At 42.6% G+C, this 11,886-nt stretch overlaps 1 protein-coding gene across 1 annotated transcript; it reads left to right on the top strand.

Moving 5' to 3' along the window:
• Positions 1–3,993: 3,993 nt before the first annotated feature.
• On the top strand, positions 3,994–11,300 carry LOC132104840 (major histocompatibility complex class I-related gene protein-like). Its single transcript, XM_059510372.1, is given in 7 exon segments — positions 3,994–4,015; positions 4,339–4,356; positions 4,359–4,598; positions 6,489–6,764; positions 10,556–10,828; positions 11,060–11,195; positions 11,283–11,300. Coding segments are annotated over 7 exon segments (972 nt in total). The 3' UTR covers positions 11,290–11,300.
• Positions 11,301–11,886: the final 586 nt, after the last annotated feature.

Below are 11,886 nucleotides of genomic sequence, written 5' to 3'. Positions count from 1 at the left end.
ATCCGAAAAACGGTCCTGAAAAAACTCCAGTACTGAAGCCACAGGGCAGTAAACTGGATCCACATCATGAGTTTCGCACCATGTCATAAACAGTTTCCACTTGAAAGCATATAAGCGTCTCGTAGAAACTGCTCTAGAGTTCAGTATAGTCTCGGTAGTTTCAGCAGAAAGACCGGGACATATCAACTCACTCCGCTCAGAGGCCACGCCCACAGATTCCACAGATCTGGCCTCGGATGCCAAATCCGTCCCTGTGCTTGCGATACTAAATCCCGTCTGAGGGGAATCTCCCACGGAGAGCCCGCCAACAGATTGATTAGATCCGCAAACCACGGCTGTGTGTGCCATCGCGGAGCCACCAGCAGCAGCTGTCCCACTCTGTCCCGCCGTATTCTGCATAATACCGCTGGGATCAGATGAATCGGGCGAAACGCATACAAACTGGTCCTGGGCCTGCTGTGAGCTAGCGCATCCAGACCCAGGGGTGATGGAGGGCATAGGGACAACCATAGCGGGCAATGTGTAGTCGTTCTCGACGCGAATAAATCCACTTTCGCTTCCCTGAAAATCTGCCATAGGTGATTCACCGTTTGGGGGTGTAATCTCCATTCCCCCTGTTCCAGAGCCTGTCTGGATAGTAAATCCGCTCCGAAGTTCAGTCATCCGGGGATGTGAACAGCCCGGATCGACAGAAATCTGTCGTGAGACCAAAGAAGAATACGTCTCGCCGGCCTGCACAGGGGGCGAGAACGCAATCCTCCCTGATGGTTCAGATAAGCCACGACCGCAGTGTTGTCCGTTCTGAGAAGCACATGACGGCCGATCAGTAGACTCGAAAAATACTGGAGAGCCAGAAAAACCACCAGTAATTCCAATTTGTTTATGTGCCAGCTGCGTTGTGCCGCTGTCCACACTCCGTGGGCTGGGCGCCCATGACAAACAGCTCCCCACCCGGTCAAAGACGCATCTGTCGTGACAGTCTCTCGGGAAGCACAAATTCCCAGCCGAACCCCGGTGAGGAGAAATTCGGCTGACGTCCATCGTTTTAACGACATCACACACCTCCGCGTCACCGAGATCGTTCGATGCGGAGGACAACGGGGTGAAATATTCTGTCGTTTCGTCCACCACTGAAACGGGCGCATGTAAAGCAAACCCAGATGAATCACGGGAAGCGCTGCCACCATTAGACCTAACAGTCTGAGGCACAGTCTCACCGTTACTGTGTGACCCGCCCTGAAGTGCTGAATGCATGACGTAATCGACTGAGCGCGCGGGAGAGAAAGCTTTGCTGTCATCGTGCGAGAGTCCAATTCTATTCCCAGAAAAGTAATCCGTTGAGAGAGGACTAACACACTTTTCTGGAAGTTCGTGCGTAAGCCCAGGCTGTGTAAATGATTCAGCACAATATCCCGATGAGAGTGTGCTTGAGTCTGAGATTGCACTAACACCAGCCAATCGTCCAGATAGTTCAACACACGGACGCCCCGGAGCCGCAACGGGGCCAGAGCTGCGTCCATGCATTTTGAGAACGTACGGGGAGCTAGCGCTAAGCCAAAGGGAAGAACGCGGTACTGATACGTTTTGCCCTCTAAAGCGAATCTGAGGAACTTCCGGTGTCTCTCGATGATCTGAATATGAAAATAAGCATCCTTCAGATCGATCGTGACAAACCAGTCGTTTGGTTGAATCTGAGACAAAATAGACTTTACCTTCAACATCTTGAATTTGCTCGACCTGAGTGCAAGATTCAGACGGCATAAATCCAGAATGGGTCGTAATCCGCCGTCCTTTTTTGGTACCACAAAATAACGGCTGTAAAACCCTGACTCCATCTGAGAGGGGTGTACTTCTATAGCCCCTTTGCTCAGTAGAGCTAACATTTCCTGTCTCAGCACCGCCATGTCTATCGGTTTCATCACCGTGGAGAGAATTCCGCGGAAAGGGGGCGGGCCTTTCCGAATCTGAATGGTGTATCCGTGACAAATTGTGCGTAACACCCATTGAGAAATGCCGGGCAAGCGTTCCCACGCGGCCCGAAACAATATTAGCGGTCTCAAAATGTTCGTTTCCTGCAACGCTGTTGCACACATAGAGATGTCCGGGCACGAAAAACTCATGGTGTTCGTGCACAGGGGAAGTATATGCATAGCAGTCGTTGCATCTCGTTGTACGTAATCCTGAAACGTGTCCACGGCAGGAATTAGGCCAACAGATTGAGCATCGGGCTCTGCCGCTAGCGAAATAGCGGCGGCTGTGCGAGCCGTCATGACGGGCCGTTCGATGACGACCCTTTGAAGCGCTCCTCGAGCTCTGAAAACTGGATCGTGCAGAGTGTCTGAGGAAGCGATTGGTGTTACAGTTCGCTCCAATGCTGTTCGAGGCGCTGTTTGCGGCGAAACAGTCAGGGTTTGAGCGTGGGGACTGCAATGAGAGTGTTGGATGCGCGAAAGCGGTCCAACAGCGCTCTCTAGCGGAGGGCACAGTCCCTGGCAGGCAGCGAAAAAATCAGGAGCTGCTGTTCGGTGCCCGAGAACGAGAGGCATTGGCCGTCGAACTCAGGTTCCACCTTTTTCGTTGGCGTTGTTGAGCCGGTGGAACAACCCTAGGGCCCCAATCCTTGCGAGGGGGCGCCATAGGTGAAGGCTCTTCCCAAGAGGGCACTCGCTGGCGGTGAGAGGAGGTTGAGTGAGAACGCGCGGCCGCCTGACGGTGTTCAACCTCTCTGGGTCTGCGGGGAATCAGCTGGCGGAAAGCGGCTGATTGCTGTTTCGCTGCTCTGAATTTCTCCACCACTGAAGTGGCAGCCTCTCCAAACAAACCGTCCTTAGACACAGGGGCATCCATGAGGAAAGATTTATCCTTTTTCTTTATATCGGTGAGATTAAGCCAGAGGTGGCGCTCAACCGTAATTAATCCAGCCATGGAACGGCCCACTGCTCGAGCAGTATGTTTGGTAGCACGAAGCGCCAAATCAGTTGCTCGCCGTAATTCCTTAACCGCCTCAGGTGTAATGCCCTCCCCTTCGTCCAATCCTTTTAACAGCTCCGCTTGGTAGGCCTGAAGGACCGCCATAGAAGCCATGAAGCGAAGCAGCCGCTTGGCCAGCGGCCATATAGGATTTCCCCACTAAACTAGACGTGACTCGACACGCCTTCGAGGGGAGGAGGGGGCGAGACTTCCACGCCGCGGCCGAATTAGGTGCAAGATGTTCGGCGAGAGTCTCTTCCACCGGCGGTATCGCTGTATAGCCATGGCCCGCCATGTCCGAAATGGTGGCGAAATCCGCAGCCGCAGCGTTCGTGATGCGCGCCGAAAACGGCTGTTTCCAGGACCCCGAAACCTCCTGGTGGAGATCCGGGAAAAAGGGTAAAGGCCTCCGGGGCTGCGCAGGTGTCCGACTAGTTATTCACAATTCTTCAGCATTTAATAATCTTACTTAATGTTAATTTCAGCATTTACTAATGCATTATTAAAATCAACATTTGTGCTTGTAGTTAATGCAATGAAAGTTATCAATTTATTAACAATGAACGCCTGAATTCTCATTAACTATCATTAAGAAATATTAAGAAATGGTGTAATAAATGTAGTTCATTGCTCGTTCATGTTAGTTAATAAATTAAATAATGGAACTGTATTGTAAAGTGTTACCAATCAGATTTACTTTGAGATCATTCCGAGGTTAAATACAGATTAAAAATCATAACAAGAAATAGTTTAGTAGCTATGATACTGTTATTTAAATCAAGTCTTTGTATAGTTATGAAACATACATACACTGGCATCTCAAAATGGCTTTGGAAAAAATATATTAAAAAAAAGAACATACTTGAACCCAAAACGTAAATAAAACATAATATAACATGATACATAATATATATCTAATATAAATATGGCTTGCTGTAGTAAAACGGCAGAGGAAAACATCTGAGCTCGGGTGGATACTGGGATGGTTGGGTTTGGGCAGGCGGGAGGAGCTGTTGTAGCGGTATGCAGAGATTCCCGGCACAGGGTTATTAGTACAATAACTGACAAAGTCTCAAATGTAAAATTAGGCAAGTTAGGAAGATCTCCAATATGAATATATTTACACAGACAATTAACAAGTAAAGCTACAGTTCTTTTGTAGACTATATCGGGGTGTGCTTTTTCTTTTTTTGTTAGTCAATTTAAATATTGCAATATAGGTAACTGTTTTCACCTGCAATGGCATGAATAATTTTAATGTATCCTAATTGCGAATTTCAGTGTTTATGTAACTCTTAAACTGTGGATTTTGAACAGGTTTTACGTGGCGATGGCTGATATTCTCTCTGTTTGTGTCTCTGTCCACAGGAACACACTCTATGAGATATTCTACACTGGTGTTTCTGGAATCAGTGACTTCCCAGAGTTCACTGCAGTTGCTCTGGTCGATGATGAGCAGTTTATGTACTTTGACAGCAACACAAAGAAAGCTGTGCCAAAGACAGAGTGGATCAGACAGAATGAGGGAGAAGAGTACTGGAATGGAGAGACTAAGATTTTCACTGGCACATATCCAGCCTTTAAAATCAACATCCAGAACCTAAAGAAACTGTTCAACCAGTCAGCAGGTACGTTAGTAACAAACCCAACTACACACAAAGACAAAGCCATTAGTTTTACTTGATAGTGAAATATCTCTCTGGAGGAATGGCGGGGTTGGTGGGGGGGGGGGGGGTGTATGTGGGGTCCTAATTTTGACTATTTTGCATACTAATGATATAGTTCAGCTACCATTTACATACCATTTACAATATCTTTCATTTTTATTTTATTTGATCAGTATTAAAGATGTGTTTACATAGTAAACACTAAGATCTACTAAGGACAGAAATGTTCACGTTTGTCTTTTTTATTGTATAATGATAATTGTAATATTTCACATTGGGACACTTTTACAATTTAGTCATATTTATGACTCAAACATTGTATGTTTCCGTTTTGGCAAAAAGGTGGGAAAACAGCAGAACACACACAGAAACCAAAACACACGTATTGTCACACACATTTTCAGCGCAGTTTCTACTGAAGAGGATGTTCTTCAAATGTGTCTTTAACAGCCAGTCAGTAACTTCACTGATTTGTGTCGCACAAACCTGAAATACACAGAAACACAGAAGTTCAAGTTCAAGTCTGCTTTATTGTCAATTTCCACATGTACAGTACATACATACAGAGAATCGAAATTGCGTTACTCTCAGACCCCGGTGCATACAGATAAAATTAACATTAAAGCCTAAAAATCTAGATCAAATATAAAATGTAGATACAACTATCCAAAAAAAAGGGCATATAATAAAATTAAAAATAAAGCAGCGCAAGGCAAATGACAGATATAGTGCAAATCAATGAAGTGAACAACAGTGCAGATAAAAGATTTTTAGTGCAAAAAAATCCCTTATTAAAAATACCTTATTAAGTCTGATTAAAGTGACAAGTGACAAAGGGCTCAAGAGCAGTTATTTTATTTAACTGACTGATGAAGTAGTGGAGTGACGTCAGTTCCATGCTGAATGAGGTAGTGAGCAGACCAATGCTGCATAAAGTGACTAGTGCATGCCATCATATAATTAGTGTGTGTGTGTGTGGGGGGGGGGGGGGGGGGTTCATAGTTCAGAAACAGCTCATGTTGAGACTGGGCATATGTCTACGTAACTCCATGTCCACACACTGTGATGCTTATTTTTTCGAGCTCATGTTAACTGATCAGAGTGTGCACACACTCTCTCCAGGCAAGAGCAGCGTGTATCTGAGAACACGCGTGCGTGCGAGCAGAGAGATTCGTGCTCTTGCATTAATTTAATGTGGTTTCACAATAAATTAATGCGCTCTCACTGCTGCTTTTGTACCTCATACACATACTGTATACACACTGCAGACGGAGTACGTGTGAACCTGGCACAACAAATATATTTCAACATCAGAGGCACCACTACAATGAGCTCTATGACCAATGCATGGCAAAAAGAAAAAAAAAAGAAAGAAAATCCCTGGACACAGGGTTTTTCTGTTTTTTTTTTTGTCATGTCTAGACATCTTGTCACCCCTTACTTAGTAATTATTTTAACTTATGTCTGTTCTAGAGACATGTTACAACTTTTTGATAAAGCTTGAATCGGTTTTCTTTTGGAAATATGTTTCAAATTCATACTGAATGCATTTTGAAATCACAAAATTGATCAAAGAAATCGCGATAGATTTTTTTTGTCCATATCGCACAGCCCTAATACATGCACATTATATGTAATCATGTTCGTCTATTCACTTTTTCTGAATGCTGGTATATTTTAGTACAAACCAGTACCTAAGCTAATCATAATTACTCTCATCTTTATGTGAATGTTTGGTCTGGTGTAGAAATAGAAGATTGGAATGTATTTTGCTCAGTCATCAGGTCTTAAGGTTATACTAGAAGAATGAAGAATGGTGAGTGATTTATCATGTTGTTTCTCTCTCCTCAGGAGTTCACACTTGGCAGCAGATGTGTGGCTGTGAGCTGGATGATGATGGCACCAAACGAGGATACTGGCAGTATGGTTATGATGGAGAGGATTTCCTCAGTCTGGATAAGAGCACCCTCACTTGGACTGCTGCTAGTCCTCAAGCTGTCCTTACCAAACATAAATGGGAGGTTAACAGAGCTATAATAGAACAACAGAAAGCATATCTGGAGAACACATGTATTGAGTGGCTGCAGAAGTATGTGAGATATGGGAAGGACACTCTGGAGAGAAAAGGTAGGAATATCAGTTGCTTATATAATCACTTCATATCGAGCACTCATCGTTATAGCATTTATCTTTTCACCAGGAAACAGAAAAGTTGTATACAACAAACAGTTTGGTTATATGTGACTGTATCTCCTTTACTCTCTCTGTCTTTATACTCTGTCTGCATTCACTTGCTTCAAAACTAAAACATGATATAAATGCATGCAGGACATCAAGAGGGTGTTTGAATTACATTTTGACATTTAAGATATAAGTATACATTACGTTGTTATTTGTTGTTGTATATTAACATGAATATCTGGTATTTGTGATTTTTATGTAACACTAGACAAACTGATTTTCACACAAACATGAGGCAAGGAGAGTGGTAATCCCTATTAGAATAATCCAAAAGATAGATATGTTTACATGCAATAACTGTTGTCTGATTTATCTGAACAAATCCGATCAGTTTCAGATTCTGAAAGTTCTGTTTATATAAACCCTTTGCAATCCAGTTCACATTTACATTTAAATGTTCATCTATGTATCCAAACAAAAGTTTGGCTCATGCACAGTGCTTCAGAAATGGAGAAATAACTGCAAAAATGTCACTGGAGCTACACTGTAAAGAATAATCCGTAAAATATACGGTAAAAACGGTAATACCGTTTTAGGTTAAATTTACAGTTTAATACCGTAATTTAACTGACATAATAATATTAATATACCAACTTACTGTAGTACTGAAATCTGTTTTGTACCTTTGTAATACACTGGTAACCACCAAAAGCAGGTGGTGATGAGAAAGTCACTTGAAACAAAACCCATAACAAGCAGCTTTTAAATAATAAGATACATAGAAGGTGCACAGTGTCATTCACACAGGCACTAAACACCATCATGTTGAGACTCATTAAACTGAAATATGCAATAAACATTAAAGGGTTAGTTTACCCAAATATAAAAATGATGTCATTAATAACTCACCCTCATGTCGTTCCAAACCCGTGAGACCTCCGTTTATCTTCGGAAACCAGTTTAAGATATTTTAGATTTAGTCCGAGAGCTCTCAGTCCCTCCATTGAAGCTGTTTGTATGGTATACTGTCCATGTCCATAAAGGTAAGAAAAACATCATCAAAGAAGTCCATGTGACATCAGAGGGTCAGTTAGAATTTTTTGAAGTATCGAAAATACATTTTGGTCCAAAAATAGCAAAAACTACGACTTTATTCAGCATTGTCTTCTTTTCTAGCTCGCCACCTGTCGTCCTTTTCCAACGTCATCCATAAAGTGGACTCTGATTGGTTAGATCTCCTTAACACTGCTGTCCCCAAATATGCAGGGTATATTTGTTTCTCAATCTAAATTAAGAGCCTTTAAGGTTTGATGTTGTTGTCATTCTCATCAGCAATCCCTAGTAGGTTAATAAAACGGGTAACAGGCCATGTATAAAGTCAACCCTTAACTTGGACCTCTACAGACCTTACTTCTCCATCTGCTCCACGGAATGTACTGACCACTCTCCCGATTTACCAGAGGGCCCATGGTAGTTGAGGATAAACCAAGATTACGACAGGACCAACTGCAAAGTTTTTAGTCTCTGCATGCCATTTGTGTCATAGCTGGAGGTTAGGCAAGTCTTACAAGGCCTGACAAGAAAAGATCAGTGAGGACTTGACTCTGTCTCCATCGGCGTCATACTATGAGTTCGTTAGCAGGGTATGTCACTTGAGGTAGAGAGCTGTCTGGCCGCCCCATGAGCAGGAGATTTAGGGTAACCGGGTCCAAAACGGCTACGTTGGAGGATCTTAATAAGCACTGTTTGAAGCACTTCTTCTGTCACTGTTTGTGCACCTATTACTGTACAGAAGGCATTCTTTACCAGATGCCACCAAAGTGGGGAGCATTAGGAGGGTTAAAGAGGAATGTGATTTTTTTTGTTTGGCGAGATGTTATTGAAGCTCTTGACTACAATATGTTAAGGCCTCTCTTATATTTCTCTCTCCACCCTGGAAATTAGTGCCCTGGTCAGACAGCAGTTCAGAAGGATTGCCTTGGCGTGCAATAAATCTTCTCAGAGCCATAAGGAAGGGTTCTCTGTCTATAGATGTGAGGAGTTCAATGTGTACACAACGAGTTGTGAGACACTTGAAGATTATACCCCATCTTTTTTCACAGCGTCTGCCTATCTTGATTTGGAAGGGCCCAAATCAATCCATACCAGTGCTGTAAAAGGGAGGGTTGTGTAGTCTCAGACGTGTTGGAGGTAAATCAGCCATTTTAGGGACCTCAGGTTTTGCCTTCCACTTTCAATATTCTATGCAGTTGTGTTGGGATTTTCGAACTGCCTCACGACCTCTTAGTATCCACACATTTCTCCTCATTTCAGCAAATACCCGTTCTGGTCCTGGGTGATACAACTTACTGTCATAGTCCTGTATGAGTAGTTTGTTTGCCAGATGGTGAGGATTCAGAACTATTGGGTGAATTGTCTGGAGTTCTAGACCTTCAGCCTTACGTAGACGACCTCCAACCCGTATAAGCTGACTGGATTCATCAAACTCTGATACAGGCTTACCAGCTGTAAGTTGTTCATATTCCTCTGGGAAGCTGTTTCGTTGGATATTTTGGAAGATGAGATGTTCTGCCATCACATAATCTTTAGCTGTAGGTGAGCTGGATTCGTTTGAATCACTTTGACTGTGCTGGACTGTGGCTTCAACTAGGTCTTTCCAGGAACTGTACACACTGGGTTCTAAGGGATTTGATATTCTTGAGACAAGTCAAGTCAAGTCACCTTTATATATATAGCGCTTTAAACAAATACATTGCGTCAAAGCAACTGAACAACATTCATTAGAAAAACAGTGTGTCAATAATGCAAAATGATAGTTGAAGGCAGTTCATCATTGAATTCAGTGATGTCATCGCTGTTCAGTTAAATAGTGTCTGTGCATTTATTTGCAATCAAGTCAACGATATCGCTGTAGATGAAGTGACCCCAACTAAGCAAGCCAGAGGCGACAGCAGCAAGGAACCGAAACTCCATCGGTGACAGAATGGAGAAAAAAACCTTGGGAGAAACCAGGCTCAGTTGGGAGGCCAGTTCTCCTCTGACCAGACGAAACCAGTAGTTCAATTCCAGGCTACAGCAAAGTCAGATTGTGCAGAAGAATCATCTGTTTCCTGTGGTCTTGTCCTGGTGGTCTTCTGAGACACCACAGAATACACTTTTCCTCTTTTCCACTTCATCCTCAGGGGTTTTAAAGGTTGGCATAGCCACTCAGATTCAGCTTTTAGTAAGAATGGTGGGCCTTGACTCCATCTGTTTGGTGTTTTAAGCTCTATTAGGCTGCGCCCCCTTGTGAGATCATCTGCAGGGTTTCTACGAGAGTCTATGTGTCGCCATTCATGTTGGTCATTTAGGTCTTGAATTTCTGCTATCCTAGTCCCTACAAAGACTTTAAAGGTGCAGGACTCAGATTTTATCCATGAAAGAACTGTGGTTGAATGAAACCACAAGATCACTCAGTTGATTTCAATTGTGAGTTCGTTTTCTAGCAGCTTTGATAGTTGGGCACCAATAAGAGCTGCACATAGCTTAAGTCTCAGAACAGTTTGTTTGCATTTGGGGGCAACTTTAGATCTGGCGATCAGGAATGCAAGCTGAATTTTGCCCTGTTCATCTTCAGTTTTGAGGTATGACACAGCCATACGCTTTTTCTGAAGCATCACATAAGATATTAATTTTCTCTTTCAGTTTCACATTTATTTGTTTGTTTATCTTAATCTCTCTCTCTCTCTCTGTCTCAGTCTTTCCTCAGGTGTCTCTGCTGCAGAAGTCTTCCTCGTCTTCAGTCTCGTGTCATGCTACAGGTTTTTACCCCAGTGGAGTAACAATCTCCTGGCAGAAAAATGGACAAGAGCATCATGAGGATGTGTATCTTGGTGAACTTCTTCCCAATGAGGATGGGACCTTTCAGAGGACGAGCACCATCAAAGTTTCACCTGAGGAGCTGAAGAAGAACCAGTTCAGCTGTGTGGTGGAGCATCAGGGTGAAACCTTCAGAAGCATTTTGAAAGGTGGTAAGATTTACGGATTCACTATTGTAAGAGTGATTGTCTTGAGTAGATCTTGAACCTTAAAAATGTTAATGGAAATAATTAGCCATTGCCAGTCTCTGATTAGACTGTGCTAATGTACTGCAGATATCACAGTCATAGATGATGTTTTTGTATCTGCTGAAACCTGTACCAATTTCTAAGATTATCAGAGTCTTTAATAACCAGATGTTTTCACCTGATCTGATTCTTCAGCTTCTGTCCCCATCGGCATCATTCTTTCTGCTGTTGCTGGTGTCTTCCTGTTGATTGTCACTGCTGTTGCTGGATATAAGGTCTATCAGAAAAATCAGAAAAAGAATTATGAGAGAAACTCATCAGAAAATGAAAGGTGAGAGAAACTCAAACGATTGACCACACTGTATGTTTTACACATTTGTTTGCTAATAATTCATATTTGTGGATTTCTGTTTTTCAGGCTTTAAACCTGTCAATGGTAAGTCTTTCATATTCTCCATCTGATATTTATTCGTTTATTTATCGTGATATGGTTGATAGTGATATGTTTATATTCCTACATTTTTGGAAATGTACAGTAAAATCAAAGTGTAAGTTAAAATATATGCATAGTTCTAAAATATTTTTCTTTAAACTTATCTAATAAAAAAGAATTGTGCAGTTGTGATGTAGCCGTACTGTCATGTTTTCTGTTCTAGCATCTGATGACGGTTCAAACGGCTCAGCTCATTCAGATACAAAAACATAAATAGGTAAGTGTATTATTATTCATTAGTGCATCTGTTTCAGTCATGTGAAATCAATTAAATATAATATGTTTTTGGCATTTTAGGAGACCAGATGAGTGCAAGAGATGAAGTAAAAATGAGCTCATCCTGCTGTCCATCTTGTTCACAACACGCAACCACACACTTTCTCTACCTCACACACACACACACACACACACACACACAGGATCATAGATTTCAGCGACAAGATTATATCATGCTTCCATAATAATTATAAGTTTTTGTTTCATCTAGTGGTGGGCCGTTATCGGCGTTAACGTGCTGCGTTAACGGGAG

This window comes from Carassius carassius, chromosome 25, assembly GCF_963082965.1.
Source record: "Carassius carassius chromosome 25, fCarCar2.1, whole genome shotgun sequence".
Taxonomy (NCBI): domain Eukaryota; kingdom Metazoa; phylum Chordata; class Actinopteri; order Cypriniformes; family Cyprinidae; genus Carassius; species Carassius carassius.
The sequence above is the reverse complement of the archived record's forward strand: the minus strand, read 5'-3'. Positions and strand labels throughout refer to the sequence as shown.